The sequence below is a fragment of the Tiliqua scincoides genome, chromosome 1 (assembly GCF_035046505.1).
Source record: "Tiliqua scincoides isolate rTilSci1 chromosome 1, rTilSci1.hap2, whole genome shotgun sequence".
Lineage (NCBI taxonomy): Eukaryota > Metazoa > Chordata > Lepidosauria > Squamata > Scincidae > Tiliqua > Tiliqua scincoides.
This window is the reverse complement of record NC_089821.1, coordinates 304,356,061-304,374,359: the sequence shown is the minus strand read 5'-3', so window position 1 is coordinate 304,374,359 and position 18,299 is coordinate 304,356,061. Positions and strand designations below refer to the sequence as shown.

At 45.9% G+C, this 18,299-nt stretch overlaps 1 protein-coding gene across 1 annotated transcript in view; it reads left to right on the top strand.

The window, feature by feature from the left end:
• The window catches only part of CEP170B (centrosomal protein 170B), a 79,946-nt gene that overhangs the window by 24,008 nt on the left and 37,639 nt on the right, over positions 1-18,299 (top strand). Inside the window, exons 6-7 of the mRNA XM_066629489.1 lie at positions 16,216-16,332; positions 17,488-17,964. Coding sequence (XP_066485586.1) covers positions 16,216-16,332; positions 17,488-17,964 — 594 coding nt within the window. The remainder of the gene's footprint in view (positions 1-16,215; positions 16,333-17,487; positions 17,965-18,299) is intronic.

Below are 18,299 nucleotides of genomic sequence, written 5' to 3'. Positions count from 1 at the left end.
GTTGGAGATCCATCCACAGGGTCACCACTGCTAGTGAGGCCACCCCCTAATCACGCCACCTAAAAATGGGATGATGTAACTGGGGGAGCACCATTATGTCTCGTCCCCAATTGCCGTACTTTAAAGGAGCATGTAACAGCTTTGTGGTTTTATTGTGCAGTTACTGTACCCAACAGACTCCACCTTGCCCCTGTAGACTTCTTTAGTCCCTTTCTTTCAGGACTGGTAGCGAGTTTAAATCATTAATGGAATGAAGGACGTAATACCTTTAGCAGGAAAGTGGGCTTACTTAGCAACGGTAGAAAAGAAGCTTTGGGGAGAAAACTGCTGGGTTAAGCCTGTAGGTATTTAGTGATTTGCTCCTAGCAAATGAAAGCAAGGTCTTTGGTGACCAAAGTTCTCTTTTTGTTGGAAGAGAGTCTAGAAGACGGAGGAGAGCTCTGCGAGACATCAAAGCAAACAAAACACTTCTGCTTATTCTTTGCCATCGGTATGCTGGTGGTACCTTTTGCAGTACGTCTTAATAAAACGTTGAGCTGTGTAATGAAAGGACATACAGGTTTCTGTCATTTTTAATAAATGGGAAGCAAACTCCAGCAAACCTAATTCCATTGCCCTGAGATCTTTATTGAAAGAAGTCAATCAACACAGCTAAAGCTATCTGTACTTTGAGGTTTTGAAAATAAAATAAAATAAAAGGTCTCTGCTCTCTTGCGCTTTAGGAATAAGCTGATCATTTGATTGGATTTTAGAAAAGGATTGGCCAAGGTGTAGCATACCAGGTGCCAATCCCCATGGGGGGAAAGTGGTATTCTGCAGCCTTCAAGTCTCCTCCCTTTTCCCTCGAAGCAACACAGAACCATGCATGGGCCAGAGGTAGGTTTTGGTGTAATGCGTGCAGATTTTGTGCATCCATTTTTTAAGCAGACTATAAATTTGGATGCTTGAGAAGGGATGAGTATTAGTGTGCGCTCTGAAATTTGGGCTGGGGACACATGGCTGCTATAAAACACTTGAGCATTTTTTACTAGCCCTGAAATATGCATTGGAACCCTGAACATGTTTTCTCTGCAGCTCCGTGGGAGTTACTCGTCAGACAGTGGAGTGCCTAGGATTACTCATGGATTATGTTTTGTCTTTTTCAGAGAACTGAAGGTGGTTTGGAAGAGGGCTCTATACACATGCACATTCTCTCTCTCCCTCTCTCCTCTGATTGTGCCCTTTGGTCCAACTTACTTTGCAGATGTTTGTATTTCAAAAACCTGTTTGTGAGAGGTGACAGTGACTCAACTCTTTTAAAAATCAGTCCTTTGTGGCTGTGCTTTTAGAGGGATGTATTTCCCTCTAAATTGGGAAATACATCCCAATTGGTGATTCTCTCTAGGGTAATTCAGGTATGCTATTACAATTAAAAAAAGAAAACCTACATTTTCTACAGTATTCCAGAGTGATCATAGATTTGCAGTTCTGTGATTTCAAACTGGACTTTGCTCAGGAAAATATATGGGATGAAGGGTCCAGATTGTGTGAAGGGAACCCTGTGTGCCTTCAGCTCTACCCTATGCAGACAAACACCAATTACCTGAAGATGAGTTCATGGAGTGCTTTGAGGGAGTGGTTGGTTTGTGAGCATAGTCCTATTGCCCCTTCATGGGTTCCTGACTTTGGGGGCAAGCGTGTGTGATCCCACTGAGTTATTGTAGTTAATGGTCTTGGGTAGGCCTGCCCTCTGTGAATTTGTCTAATTCTTTTTTTTTAATGTAGTCTGCTAGTGGCTGTTGCTGAAAATTCCATAAGCATTATTTGAGAAACTACTATACTTTCTCTTCTTTTGTCCTGAGTCTCCTACCATTCAGTTTCATTGGGGCTATTATTACGAGAGAGGAACAGTGTTTCTCTCTCTCTCTCTGTGTGTATGTTGCTTAATGTTGCAGGCAGCTAATGCAGGGTTGTCAAACGTAAGGCCCCCGGGCTGGACGTGGCCCCCAGAAGCCATTTATCCAGCCCCCTTTATAATTGGGCTCTCCCAGCTTGATAATTGGGCTCTCTCATATCTTGAAATTATGAACAAGATTTGCATGTTTTCTATCATTTGCAGCTGATAAGTTTCTATGTGAGAACAAATTGCTTATTTCTGGCCATCATCTGTTTAATGATGTCACTTTCTGTTTAATGATGTCACTGCTGGCCCACAGCAGGCACTGTGAATGCTATTCAGCCCACGATGTGGAACGAGTTTGACACCCCTGAGCTATCATGTTCTCCTTTAGTCCTTTTTCTGTCTAAACCAGGGGAGTCCAAACTTTTTGGCAGGAGGGCCACATTATCACTCTGACACTGTGTCGGGGGCCTGCAAAAAAAAGAATTAATTTACCTTTCAAATTTGAATAAATTTACATAAATGAATATATTAGAGATGGAACTTATATGAATGAATGAAGGTCTTGCAATAGGTCAAAGCCTATGAAAGGCCTTACAAAGCAAGGCCTGCCTTTCCTTCATTGCCACTGCTGCATCACAGATGTGAAACAACTAGTAACGGAGGGAGCCCTTGTCCTACAACTCACACGAGAGGTTGAATAGTTGGCTGTCACACTGAGAGCAGTTGCATCAGACCAGTGTGGGCTCCAGCAAGTCTCTGGAGGGCCAGAGGCTCATTGGAGACTGGGGGCTCCCTGAGGGCCAGATTGGGAGTCTTCGAGGGCTGCAAGTGGCCCCAGGGCCAGGATTTGGGCACCCCTGCTCTAAACTGAAAATCCCCAAATGCTTTAATCTTTCCTCTTGGGAAAGTACTTTTATCACCCCATTATTTTGATTGCCCTTTTCCAATGTCTAACAGTCTGAGGCTAAGAGGCAAAGAAGGAAGGCCCATAGCCAGGGAGACAGACCAGGGACAGACTGCACTTGCTCCCGGTGTGGAAGGGATTGTCACTCCCGGATTGGCCTTTTCAGCCACACTAGACGCTGTGCCAGAACCACCTTTCAGAGCGCGATACCATAGTCTTTCGAGACTGAAGGTTGCCAATACAATACAAGAAAGCCCAAGTTGAAAAGGCGTATTCCAGCCAAGATTGTATTGGCTTTAGGAATTATTTAAAGAGACTACAACATAACTTTTTCAATGTTTTGCGCCCCAAGGGTTAGTGGACTGTCTGTCCCCGGGAATGGAAGTGGTGGTGTTAATATCTAACGAGAAAAAAAGGCGAGACTTCAGCAGTCTGATTATTTTTGATGCATTTGTAACAAACCAGCAGTTTGGATTGTTCAGAAGCAAAGGAATTTTCAGTTATCATTGCTTTCCCTCTGTCTGAGGGTTGTTTTTTGCTCCGTTTAAATATTGCATTTTCTTATTGGAAGTCCAAGGGACTTGGGGGTTAATAATAATTAAAAAAAAAAACCTGCTCAGAGAGATTTTGGCTTCAAAGAAAATGGAGTGAACTGTGTTATGATCAAAGCAGCAGGAACCATCAATTAAAAGTTGTCTCTTGGGAAGCTGCCCAGTTATAATGCATAGCTCTCCTTTCTCTGATTTGACCAGACGGTATTTTTAGCCCAGCTCTGAAGTTCATTGTCTGGAGTCAGTTGGTACAATACCTTCTTTGTCATCACTCATTTTGTTTTCATTGACTTTTTAGCAGGAAAGGGGGTGGGATATGCCACTCTCCTCTAAAAGCATGGCTGTGTTGTTTTAACAGCCTCCCCCACACTGTCCCAGCCTCCCCCACACTGTCCCAGTTTCAGTTGATCCCTTGGCCAGCTCATGCCACCTCATGCTCCCCCCCTCTTTTTTTGCCCCCTGTCCTCACCATGTGTGCTGAGGACTTTCATGTTCTGCAGAACTTCCAGTTGCAGGTAAGCAAACAATGATGCAGATTAACTACATATAGGTGATTCTACACAGGCATTCAGGAAAACAGAGCAGGCAGCCTTGCTTTGTAAGCCAAATTTATAGACAACCACTCACCTGGTCATCTATGCTGAACAAAGATCTGCTTCAGGCAACCATGCCTAAGAATATTTTAAAACTTAGAAGAATTTGCTGTTTTAATTCTCATCCCTGTTCCTTCCTTCCAGCCAGGATACTGCAAATGTGTACTGTTCTAACTCAGGTACACACAGGCTGGTAGGCTAGTAATTGGAGAGGCCTTACTTGCATTGAGTATATTAACCTATTTCTGCCCAGCTCACAGGTGTACACATTTGATTATTATTATTATTAACTATTATTAACAATATTTATATACCGCTTTTCAATTAAAAGTTCACAAAGCGGTTTACAGAGAAAAATCAAATAACTGATTTTGATCCCTGTTGCGTATATCAAGTTGGACAGAAATAGTTTAAGGTTGGTGGTAGAGCATGTACTTTTCAGTGTTCAGTTCCTGACACTTCCAGTTAAAAGGATCTTGGGTAGCTGGGAAAACTCTCTGATTGGGATTTAGCAAGCAGCTGCATTTGGAGCAGGTAGTACTCGGTGAAGTGGCGCAAATCTATGGCTCCACTTAAGGTGATCTTTAGACTTCTTGGTTTTAAAAACAAATCATGGAGATCAACACTTGGGGGAAATGACTTTGGTAAAAGGGGTTGGGAAATTCCCCTCCCTGGAAAGAGATGTGATGGGGAGTGGGCATTTGTTTATATAGGGAAAAAATTGTACTACCGCAGTTTGGTAGTAAATTTCGCCATTTTTCCATTGTGAAAAACACATTGTCATATAAAACTAATTGGGAACATAATGAACCGGTACAGTTCCAGTGAGGTTGGGCTCTTCCAACATTATCAATAACTGTATTCATGTAACACTTTCACAAGGAGGCATATGTGTAAACTGTGAGTCTCCAGCTATTATGGAAGAAATCCATAGTCTAGAGGCTGTTGGCATCCAGCTAACCTGCTTCAGACCATCATGTCCTTCTAGCCCCCCCCCCCCCGGCCTTATATATCAGCAAGAAAGCAGTTCTATATTTACCTATCTCTTCCTCTGCCCTTTGAGGATCAAACCTGTTGTTGCTGCTTGGCTTTTTGGCTACTCCTTTTCCTATGGCTCTCAAATAGCCCTGGATGAACAAACCATTCACGTTCTTTGCCTTGGAGCAAAGTCCTGCAAGACATTTAGGTCTTCCTGGGTTTAACATTGTTGCTGGTGCCGTACCACGCAACCGCTCTCTGCTTAGGCAGAAGGCACACCTCTGGTGTTGTCATGGCAATTCTTTTGGTCCTGGCAGCCCTCCCTGGTTCTTAAGTGTTGGCTTGGCTTGGAGCAGAGGGATGGCAACCAGCCACACCTTCCCATGCATGTGTCGTAGGAGGGGGTATATTAAATTAAAACCAGAAAGCGCACATCAATCACACGTGCTAAATCCCCATTGGCTTAGAGTATGTGGGATTTTTTTTGGCTCAGAAGTTTTCAGGAAATCCAGCTCTGTGGCACAAGTCGGCTTGGGTGCGGCGAGAGCTGAGGTAGTGTCCTGTTGAATATTACAGATGAGGCTAGCCCTGTCCAGAGACAGTCACTCAACATGATGCAACTGTTTTACGTAGACTGGGTGGAGTATGCTGATGTAAACCTGCAGTGCTGTGCTGGGGTCTGTAATCCTTTCTTTCATAACTTGTGACCCACCAGGTTTAATGCAGCTCATTGCTATGTATTTTGTCCTGCTTGGTATTTATTGACACACTGTTGTTGTTTTTCTTTCAAATTCCACAACTGCAGACGGGGAAAAAAATAGAAGTTTTATCAAGCAGCTAGAGGAGGGGCTGTTGCACATTGGTAGAGCACATGGAAGGTCACAGGTTCAATCCCTAACATCTTCAAATAGAGCTGGGAAAAGACCCTGCCAGTCAGAGTAGACCAATGATTTTCAACCTTTTTCATCTCACAGCACATTGACAAGGCACTGTCAAGGTACACCTTCAGATTTTTGACAACTGACAAGGCACACTGTACTGCTAGTGGGGGGCTCATATCCCCCAATGGCCCTACTAATAAATGACCCTCCCCCAAACTTCCATGGCACACCTTTGGACAATTCGCGGCACACCAGTGTGCCACGGTGTACTGGTTGAAAATCGCTAGAGTAGCCAATACTGAGCTAGATGGATAAGTAGGCTAACTTGGTTTAAGGCAGGTTCGTGTGTACTGCCTTTGGCTTGGGGGTCACAAGCTGAGCTTGAAACTGTCCTGCAGCCTTTATAAAAGAATTTGTCAGAAGCCGCCCTTCGTAGCATTCTTTGCCCACCCCAAATTCCTGCTCTCATAGGTGGTGGTGGTGGTCTTGAAGTTTCTTGAGATGCCTGATGCTGTCCTGTTCAATTATTCATCTGATGCTGCCAGTCGCCAGCTTGCCCTGATACGCTGCCAGGGCTTCACTTTCCGCAAGGCCTCTGAGGGATTAGAGACACCCCCATTTAACCCATTTTTGCCCAGCCCACAGGTGTACACATTTGGTCCCTGTTGCATATATGCAACGCTGGGCAGAAATGGCTTAACCTGCTCATGATATGGGTTCTTGCTTAAGAGTTGAACCACAACAGTGGAACATGTTCAGGATTTGTTTAGGAACATCCTTCTTAAAACCCCAACATCTCAAGCTATGGGATACTCAAGTAACAAAGTTGGGTAGGAGCTGGCTTCGAATACCTGCTGCAAGTCAAGATTGGTAATATTAGACAAGAGAAACCATTAGTCTGATGAGACAGTGATATATATTTGTACGATACACTGTTTTAATATCAGTGGTGATCATATTCATGTTTTCCTGGAACTCCTGAATTTGCCCTAAGCTCAATGAGGAATGTGGGGATAAATATTTTGTACTGGGCTTCAACTGTGTTATAGTTGAGTTTTTTTGCCTGAGTTTGCCTATTTTCACCTGTTTAATTCTCCCCCTCCAGTATTTTGAAGGGAAAAAAAAGTTGCAGTGATAGGAGCTGATCTGTGAAGAGGACACATGCCTGTGGGTTGCTTTCACTGTGTCATGCTGTCATCAATAGTTCAATATTTATCTAGGCAAGTGCTCCAGCTGACCTAGATCCTGTCATTTAAATGGATGTTGCTTCCTACCCTACTCTCCCTAGGCTGTCTGCCTGAATTGATGAGCCAAGAAATGTGCTTGAATGAATTGGCGCCATCTGGACAGACTGGCATAAAGTTGTGGTGGAGGGTGGGAGCAGTGGATGTGTGGTTAATGAACCACACTCAAAAGGGACTGGCTGTAATACAATTAAAATGACAAAGCTGTTTAGTTACTTTTCACTGAAGCTTTGTGCGCTACTGGTTGACTGGCTTGCTCACCTGCTGCTCGCACTTTTTCAGGTTGTGGAATATTGCCAGGTTTGTGTGCACCCTGTTGGTTGAATGCCTGCTCTGAAAGTACATGAAAGAGCAACCTTGCTGAGGATCGGTCTGGATCTTGGATGGATCCAGAGCGATGGGAGACTTCCTGGCAGCCCTATATCCATGGGGGATATGTTCCCCTGGGGGCTGGGAGCTAAAAATAGGCCCTCAGTTTGGCTGTACTTGTCGTAAGAGGCGACTAAACAGCCACCGGGTAGATGGGACTCGTCAGCCTAGGAAGGCAGCTCATCTAAGAGAAGGAAACTCTGACCTCAAACCTCCACTGCCTTGTGGCTACATCCAGTTCTGGAAAAGGCTTCAGGAGTCAACCTCGAGGCAAAATCAGGAGCCGGAGTCCCTTAGGCAGTTCATGGCTGAACACAGTCACGTTCTGGCGACTCCTGCGACGCCGCTGGAACCAACCGTATTGGCTTCTGCCTTTCCATTGGACCATTCCAGCGACGTGGAGAGGGGGGATTTGCTGCATGGGTAACAGCCTATCCTCCATACCTTCTTTACCCAGGCTTCGCGCACTGGAGAGGACACTCCAACTTCGCCATACGGCGTCGGCACAACACGGGAAGCAGCAGTTTACCGGTTATAAGTCTTTGCTCGATTGGCGTAGAGCATGACGCCAGGGGCTGCTTCCGACGGTGGGAGAGATCATTGCATCTCATTGGGCAGCTACTGCCAGCCTTAAGCTGGGCAGTCCCCAGCCAGTAAGGTGTTGCCTCGCCACGGTCCGTTAACCTCATGGGGTGCGTGGGGTTTAGGGTGAAAACCGACAAGCGGATCGACAACTCTGCACCATGCAACAGAAAACAGAAAACTACTGCCCTAAAGCTGGGCACCTGGAACGTTAGGACAATGACACCTGGCTTCTCTGATGACCTGCAAGAAATAGACGACGCACGCAAAACAGCTGTCATCGACATGGAGCTGAGCAGACTGCAGATGGACATCGTCGCCCTTCAAGAGACTAGGCTGCCAGATTCCGGATCTGTCAAGGAGAGAAATTTCTCATTTTTCTGGCAGGGAAAACCACCAAACGAAACCAGGGAACATGGCGTTGGCTTTGCGGTCAGAAATACCCTGCTGAAATCCATCATCCCACCTACTGTGGGAAGTGAAAGAATTTTGTCCCTGCAGCTCCAGTCATCAGCAGGACCTATCACTCTCATCAGTGCTTATGCACCGACTCTGTCGTCTCCAGCAGAAGCCAAAGACAAATTCTATGATGACCTGGCCACCACTGTGAAGAAAATCCCTGTAAAAGAGCCATTGTTCGTCCTCGGCGATTTCAATGCTAGAGTTGGTGCTGATAACAGTTCATGGCCCACTTGCTTAGGTCAGTTTGGCACTGGGAGGATGAATGAAAATGGCCAACGCCTGCTAGAGTTTTGCTGTCATCACGGTCTCTGTGTCAGCAACACGTTCTTCAACACAAAGCCCCAACATAGAGTCTCTTGGAGACACCCAAGATCAAAGCACTGGCACCAGCTCGACCTGATCCTCACCAGACGCTCCAGCCTTCCCAGCATCAAGATCACACGCAGTTATCATGGTGCTGCCTGCGACACTGACCACTCCCTGGTGTGCAGCAGAGTGAAACTGCAAACAAAGCAACTGTATCACACGAAAAAGGAAGGAAGACCTCGCATTGATACCAGCAAGACCCGGGATCAGAGAAAAGTGGAGGAATTTGCACAAGCGCTTGAGGAATCTCTTCCAGGCCCGGCTGACGCAAACGCATCCAACAGATGGGAACATTTCAAGAATACCGTTTACAACACCGCCTTGTCCATATTCGGCAAAAAGACCAACAAGGCGGCAGATTGGTTTGAAGCCCACTCTGAGGAGTTGACACCAGTCATTGAGGAAAAGAGGAGAGCTCAAGCAGCATACAAAGCCTAACCCAGTGAGCGCAACCTGCAGGTCCTCCGAACTGCTCGCAGCAAAGTCCAACAGACTGCCAGGAGATGTGCTAACGACTACTGGCTCCAGCTCTGTTCCGAGATACAGATAGCAGCTGACACGGGCAACATCAAGGGGATGTATGATGGTATCAAGCAGGCCCTAGGTCCAACACAGAAGAAAATTGCCCCTCTGAAGTCTGCCACAGGCGAGGTCATCCAGGATCGGGCGCAGCAGATGGAACGCTGGGTGCAGCACTACTCTGAGCTATATTCCAGAGAAAATGTAGTCACTGAAGAAGCACTGAACAACATTGAGTGCCTGCCTGTGCTGGAGGAGCTTGACAGTGAACCAACCCTAGAAGAACTTCACGTGGCCCTGGACTCCCTTGCCTTTGGCAAGGCACCTGGAAAAGACAGCATCCCTGCTGAAGTCCTAAAATGCTGCAAAGAGATCATCGTCACTGAGCTGCATGAAATCCTCTGTCTCTGCTGGAGAGAAGGTGGAGTACCTCAAGACATGAGGGATGCAAACATCATCACGCTGTACAAGAACAAAGGTGACAGGGGTGACTGCAACAACTACCGTGGCATCTCTCTCCTTAGCGTTGTAGGAAAGCTGTTTGCCCGAGTTGTACTAAAGAGGCTCCAGGTACTTGTAGAGAGCGTCTATCCAGAATCGCAGTGTGGATTCCGAGCCAACAGGTCCACCACTGATATGGTATTCTCCCTTAGACAACTGCAGGAGAAATGCAGGGAACAACGACAGCCACTCTTTATAGCCTTCATAGATCTCACAAAGGCTTTCGACCTGGTCAGCAGAGACGGCCTCTTCAAGATTCTCCCCAAGACTGGATGTCCACCCAGGCTCCTCAGCATCATCAGATCTTTCCACAAGGACATGAAGGGCACTGTTGTCTTCGATGGCTCCACATCAGACCCTTTTGACATCCGAAGCGGAGTGAAGCAGGGCTGTGTTCTTGCACCAACCTTGTTTGGGATTTTCTTCGCTGTCCTGCTGAAGCAGGCCTTTGGAACTGCAACAGAAGGCATCTATCTCCGGACCAGATCAGACGGAAAGCTCTTCAACCTCTCCAGACTGAGAGCAAAATCCAAAGTCCAGCTGAAATGTCTGCGTGACTTCCTCTTTGCCGACGATGCAGCTGTCACTACCCACTCTTCCAAAGATCTCCAGCAGCTCATGGATCGTTTTAGCAAGGCCTGCCAAGATTTTGGACTGACAATCAGCCTGAAGAAAACACAGGTCATGGTTCAGGATGTGGACTCACCTCCCTGCATTACAATCTCTGAGCATGAACTGGAGGTTGTCCATGACTTTGTGTACCTTGGCTCAACGATCTCCGACACTCATTCTCTCGATACCGAGCTAAACAAGCGCATCGGTAAAGCAGCTACCACGTTTTCCAGACTCAAAAAGAGAGTCTGGTCCAACAAGAAGCTGACGGAACATACCAAGATCCAGGTCTACAGAGCTTGCGTCCTGAGTACACTTCTGTACTGCAGCGAGTCATGGACTCCTCGCTCACAACAGGAGAGGAAACTGAGCGCTTTCCACATGCGCTGCCTCCGACGCATCCTCGGCATCACCTGGCAGGACAAAGTTCCAAACAACACAGTCCTGGAACGTGCTGGAATCCCTAGCATGTATTCACTGCTGAAACAGAGACGCCTGCGTTGGCTTGGTCATGTCGTGAGAATGGATGATGGCCGGATCCCAAAGGATCTCCTCTATGGAGAACTCGTGCAAGGAAAGCGCCCTACAGGTAGACCACAGCTGCGATACAAGGACATCTGCAAGAGGGATCTGAAGGCCTTAGGGATGGACCTCAACAAGTGGGAAACCCTGGCCTCTGAGCGGCCCGTTTGGAGGCAGGCTGTGCAGCATGGCCTTTCCCAGTTTGAAGAGACACTTTGCCAGCAGTCTGAGGCTAAGAGGCAAAGAAGGAAGGCCCATAGCCAGGGAGACAGACCAGGGACAGACTGCACTTGCTCCCGGTGTGGAAGGGATTGTCACTTCCGGATTGGCCTTTTCAGCCACACTAGACGCTGTGCCAGAACCACTTTTCAGAGCGCGATACCATAGTCTTTCGAGACTGAAGGTTGCCAATACAATGTTCCCCACCCCCATGGATATGGAAACCGCAGATAAAAGGGAACCCTACGAAAGAAGGTTCTAAAATTCTCCCCATTGTGCAAATCATTTATCTGCTTGTGACTGCAGCCTTCTTGTGGCTGTTCCTGGGTCTTGCTGGCCCTTCACTAACTGCAAAATGGAAGCAGGAAGCGGGAGAAGCAAGAAGGGAGGCCGCAAGCGTTAACATTTATCGTAGATTTTAAAGACCTTAATGTCACATTTTTTTCAGCCCTTTGCCTCACTTCCTGTGTTTCCTGCTTCCATTTTGCTGTTAGCAAAGAGCCAACAAGAACAGCCACAGGAAGGCTACAGTCACAAGCAGATAAGTGATTTGCACGATGGAAGCGCGATGGGGATAATTTATGAACCGTGGATAATTGAATTCGTGGATACTGGATGCACGGATATGGGGGGATGCTTTTGTGCTAAATAATAAATCAGAATTGCGCACCAGGTTCTAGATCTGTGCTTGTGGTAGGAACATGAGCCTTAGATACCCTGTTAGGAAGAATCTGCTTGGGAGGAGAGTTGAAGGAGAGTGCTGGGAAATGGGAGGCTCTTCACTATGTTTCTCCACCAGAAATGATACCTACCCGATGCTACATTGTAACATAGTAGTGACAACTAGACTCTGAGAGCTTGAAGTGCTAGTAGAATGCATAGTTCTGTCCTTAAGGAAAAGCATATGGGGTGGGAGAATATGTTTTTGATGTAATTGGCTTTTTTGATCCTTAACCACCTAAGGGTAGCTTATAATTTCCAAGCAGGGCAGGGAATCTGTGGATAGCTTCAGGTTTAAACTTATGGAATATGGCTATTTCATTTGTCCATTTTGAATCCTGTTCTGCAGAACACTACCAGATGGAGCATGAGTTTCCCCTCCCCTGAATCTTCCCAAATGAAAGTCTGTCGGTTTGCTGATGGGTTAAAATATTTACTTTCAAGATGTATAATTACCCTTTGGCTGATCTGTTGGAGGCAATGAGCAGACAATGTTAAGAACTCTTTTTTTTATTTTTTAAACAGCCAAATCTGCATATATTCTCAGGGAGAAAAGGAATTGTGAATTAATTGGCAGTGTGTTCATCAGCTGGGACTGGGGGAATCCCAGTTGCTTGGCTAACTAGATCCCTAAAATGTTCATCATTGTGCTTTCGAGTTCCAGATTTATTGTTTTTAGTTCTGCATGTTGGACTTGGTAGATCAAGGCCTTGCTCAACTGAGGACTAAGGGGGTGAACTGAACATTTTTCATATGGGTAACTTTTGTTACCATAGCAACAAAGCTGCTGTAACATCTTGTACAATTTGCATGATCCTGATATCATGTCTTTCAGCATTTCCCTGCCAATAGTGGCCAGTGATATAGAGCCAGGGAATGTGGAACATCGTGACTTTGGCGCACAAGCAACTTACACGGTGTGGGTAGGCAAGGGAACTAGAATATGGTGGCTGTGTTTGACATAAGTATACATGCTCGCTGATTTATGGATGTCCAGCTTACAGATATCCGAGTTATGGATGGCTCTGTCAGTGTTTTGCACAGGTTCAGTATGTGCTGGTGCTTCCATGCAGGTGCAATAGTGCTAAACTGGCAAGAACCAGCTGTGCTGACCTTCCTCATTTTCAGGTTACTTAAGAACATTAGAAGAAACCCACCTGATCAGGCTAAAGGCGCATCTAGTGCGAGATGGAGCTGCTTGTCAGCTTGCGTGGGAGAACTGGAGGCCAGAAGTGAGACCAAACTAGGAAGATCCATTCTGGAATGTTGTTGGTTCTTGAAAGAGAGAACTTCTATGATTGTAAAAATCCCCTTGAGGGATTTAGAAACGCCTGCCTATGTAAACCGCCTTGAATGAAGTCAGAGGAGTAATCCGATGACCAGAAAGGCAGATATAAATACTGAGGAGTTGTTGTTGTTGTTGTTATTAACTTCCTGTTCCTTACAGTGGCTCACCAGATGCTTTCAGGCAGCGATTTTCATCCACTGTGCTATGGCACACTGGTGTGCCGTGGTTGGTCTGCAGGTGTGCCACAGAACTTTGGGCAAGGTCATTTATTAGTAAGGCAATTGGGAGATTTGAGCCCTCTACCAGCAGCATGGTGTCAATGGTAAAAAAACTGACGGTGTGCCTTGACAATATTCGTGCCTTGTCGGTGTGCCATGAGATGAGAAAGGTTGAAAATCGCTGCGTTAGGGAGTACACAACCATTGCCACTCCTTTGCATCTGGCATTCTGAGGTCACCTACGGACCTCAGGAACCTACAGGTCCTAAAGCTTACAAACGGACCTACGGAACCTAACCTCTCCGTAAGTAGGGGACTTAGGGCCTAATCCTATCCATCTTTCCAGCTCCTATGCAGCCATGCCAGCACCCCGCGCGCTGCATCTTGCAGTGGGGGGCAGGCATGGAGGCCTCCTCAAGGTAAGGGAATATTTGTTCCCTTACCTCCGTGCTGCATTGAGGCTGCATCGGTGCTAGAAAGTTGAACAGGATTGGGCCCTTAGTGTATCTAGTTTTGTCACTTTCCTTAGGCTCCAGTTCCCTGCCTGTGAAACAGAAATGATGGCCTATCCAAAAGCGTTGTTTAAAACAGTCCATGTGTTTTCAAAGACCCTACCATTCCAAAGGTGCTACATACAATGTTATCTTTTATTATAATTATCAAAAGAAGAAGAATGGGCTAATCAGCATACACATTATGGAAAGAGCTTGCAACAGAGGTGCATCTCCAATGTGTGCAAGCAAGAGCAGTAATTAGGCACTGCAAGTTCTAGCTTGTCCCATCCTTAACGCTTGGGGTGTGTGAGAATTTTTAAATAGCACATTGTATGCACCAAGCTAAAAAAACAGAGAGTCTTGCAGCACCTCTGCAAGTCTTGCAGACAATAATAATACAGGTATTTCTATACCGCCTTTCTAGGTCCTCAGATTTCTCCTCGGACTTTATTCAAGGTGGTTTACATGGGCAGGCAATTTAAATCCCCATAGGGATTTTTACAATTTGAAAGGTTCTATCTTTCAAGAAATCACAACATTCAGATGTTTCTTTCTTGATCTGGCCGCACATTCTGGCCTTCATCCTCCCACACTCAGAGCAGATGGAATAACTCGGCTCAGCTTGTCAGCTGCTTCAGGGTCGCACGGTGCCGGTGGCTTCAAACTGGCGACCTTCGGATGTTATCTTCAGGCAAATGGAGGCTCAACCCTCTAGACCAGACCTCCTGCAATAAGACAGCTTATTGTCACAGATCGTCCACAAGAGGGAGGAGGTGGCTGTACTGGTGATTCTGTTCCCATTGCCTGATCAAGAAGAACACTGCTGTTGCTTCCTCTTCTTGGGTACCAATGGGTGAAGAGAACTACTGCTTTTCCACTTAAGCTGAGGCAGAGGAAGAGGCAGGTAGCAGCAGCTATGGGCGGGGGGGGGGAATGTTTCAGGCCCTGTTTGTTTTGGTGAAGAATCCCTTTGTTCAAATAGATTGTGGATCAGCAGGTTTATGTTATTAATAGCTCTTGTTTTTTGTCACCTTTTGATTGAAGTGGTAGCAGAAAGCATTTCTTCTCTAGATCTCCCATGCTCAAAACTTAGGGTAAAGGCTGGGTGGAGACATAATGCCAGTTAACTGGGACTAGAAGCTTACGAGCAAGCTTTGAGTTTGGGCACTGCCTCGTCGCAATGCTCCCTCCCACTGTCTTAGTTATGTCTAAGAGTAACATTTAGTTAACCATGGTTATGGCTGTGAAGGCATCTCAAGATTCAGAGCCAAAGTAGGAAGCTGATAAAATTTCTGATTAAAAGGGAATCTGCAAACTGTAGGAATGCAATTGATGAGCATTTGATTACTGAAGTGGTTCGCAAACGTTTTAGCACTGAGACCCACTTGAGAATGGCAATCTGTCTGGGACTCGCTGGAAGCGATGTCATTAACCTGGAAGTGATGTCATGGCTGGAAGTGACAGCATCAAGCAGGAAGTGCAGTCATTGTGATACCAGAGCCTGCTGCTTTCCTGAAGGTGCAGTAATTAGTTGGGTTATTTATCAGCAATTTTCCGGTTAAAAACGTGAATCGGAAAGAAAAAAAAAAGCCTGTTTACAACCTCCATGTTGGCAACCTTCAGTCTTGAAAGACTCTGGTATCGCGCTCTGAAAGGTGGTTCTGGAACAGTGCCTAGTGTGGCTGAAAAGGCCGATTCGGGAGTGACAATCCCTTCCACACTGGGAGCAAGTGCAGTCTGTGCCTGGTCTGTCTCCCTGGCTATGGGCCTTCCTTCTTTGCCTCTTTGCCTCAGACTGTTGGCCAAGTGTCTCTTCAAACTGGGAAAGGCCATGCTGCACAGCCTGCCTCCAAGCGGGCCGCTCAGAGGCCAGGGTTTCCCACCTGTTGAGGTCCACTCGTAAGGCCTTCAGATCCCTCTTGCAGATGTCCTTGTATCGCAGCTGTGGTCTATCTGTAGGGCGTTTACAACCTAGATACAAGCAAAATAAGCACACAGCTCTTCTTCTTTCCAGCATCCCATCTTTCCATATTTTCAATGAAGCCTGAGCTAGGTGGTATGTGACCCACCTGAAATTGTCCCATATCCCACCTAGTGGGTGCTGACTCGCAGTTTGAGAACCAGTAGGTTGCTGAGTACAATTCAAATGATTTTTCTTTTTTCCATTTCCATCACATTCTGTAACTTTCTAAGAGTCAGGCAACCTTGGGATAGAGGAATCCTTGTCATCTTCTTGCATCAAATAACTTCTACCTAGTAACAGCTGCCAGCCAATTAAGTGTTCCACTTTTGCTATTTTTCCACTTCCAGAAACAACTACTACTTACCGCACACCCCTTTATGGTCAGCCATCATGGTGGGGAGAAGATGATGCAAATAATAAATTGGAGACAACAGATGATAGGAGGCAAGAAGAACCTTATTCAGGTAAACATGACAGTCATTATACCTCCTCCTTCTGTTTAATGCCAGCAGATGTGCAAAAACGTGAAAGTGACATGGTTTCTGTCTGCATAGTTTCTGTCCACAGGGATAATAATTCAAGGATGACCATTTATCACTTTTAGAGGGCAGTGACACCACCTAGTGACATTTGTCTATAATCTTTCCATGCCCGTCGGTGGTTGCGAAAGCAGCTTTTTCATAGGATGAAATCTCAAGCTTGCTAAAGAAAATGGATCCATTGATACCTCACAGTTCATACTTTCCACACTGTGGGGAATCTGGCACGTGGGGACACTTTTATGTGTCTAAACTGCAGGAAGATTATAGGAAAACATATGCTCTTAGCGACCTAGGAGAGACTGTGTTGAAGGTGGTGTTTTGGGGAGCGATTCAAAGCTGGAGAGGGAAATCAGAGCTGTGAGAGGTGTGTGTGGTTTTCTAGGAACAGAAAAAAACGGCATGGTGAAAAGGACAAAAGTAGCAACAGAAGCTTGGGGAGAATTAGAAAGGAAGCAAAGTATGTTGAGAGGCAAATTGGAGGCCAAAAAGTGATGAATTTAACAGGGCCTACTAAGGATCCCTCATTATGAAGGACACTTTAGACTCAGACTTTTAAAGCAGTAGCTTTGGGTAGTTGTTCTGTTCCATGGATGCAGAACTTTAAAGCTTTCACAGACACACACCAGTAGTTGGATTACCCTGTATTTCTAATGCAGTGTCATTCTCCTTCAGCCAAGAGGTTCATGCTCCCTGCACTAGCTTTCCTTGCAGAACCCTTTCCTTCCCCCTCACTTTGTTAGGTTCTTCATGAAAGGGTTCTAGAGGGACCCAAGTACTAATGGTACAAAATAGAGATCAGAGAATAATAGAAGGCAGGAATTTACTGCTGCTGTTAGCAGTATTTCTAGTAGTAATACAGGACACAAATCCTAGATTTTACTAACTCATGGGGATCCCAAAGTAGCTTAGCCAAGAAACATTATAATACAATAGCATAGTGATAAAGGCTCCAGTCTAAAATTAAACTGCTATAATAACAGAAGCCTGCAGAGATCTGTACAGTGTCTGAAATGCAGCTGCCATACCAGCCTCAGCCCTATGCTAAGATCTCCTTTTGGTTTTGTGTTTAATCTACAGAAAGAGCAAAAGAGATCACCCAACGTGAAGAAGAAATCAATGGTAACATCACTGGTTACAGAGACTCTCAAGGAGAATCTGTCTATGCATTTCGAAGGGAGCCTAGTTATTTTGAAATCCCAACAAAAGAATTTCAGCAGCCGGTGAAATCCCCAGAGGCGCAAGTTCACGAGATTCCCACCAAAGACGTGGATACGGTGGTACCACCTGTTGTACAGAGTCATGCTTCCTTCACGATTGAGTTTGATGACTGGACCCCTGGTAAAATAAAGATAAAAGATCACGTCACCAAGTTCTCACTTAGGCAGAGAAGGAACCTTGGCAAGGAAGCCGGCCAGGTGGAAATGATTTCTGCAGAGAACAAAGTGGCTGATTGGCTGGTGCAGAATGACCCGAGTCTCATGAGAAGGCAGTCCCCGGGAGATGATGTATACAGCACCAAAAGCGACCTCCCAGTTCATGTGAGGACTTTGAAAGGTAAGCACCAGTTTTATGTGGGTTGCTGGTTGTGGTCAGGCATCTTCATTTTCTATAGATTAAAAAAAAAATAATAGTGGTAGAAGGAAAAAATGGAGTGGGGGTTGATTAGAATACATACTCTTCCAATGTAGACATTATAAACTGGGACCACGCCCCTCTTGTTTGTCATAGGGTTTATCCCTGCCAGTGGTGTAGCTAATGATTGTGTAGCCCGTTGCCAAGCTCAGAATGATGCCCTGTAATTGATGTCACAACTGGAAGTGACTTCACACCTGGACTTGTGAAAATTGGAGTAAAGCTGCCTCCTCCCCCAGCAGCTCGCCACCCGTTTG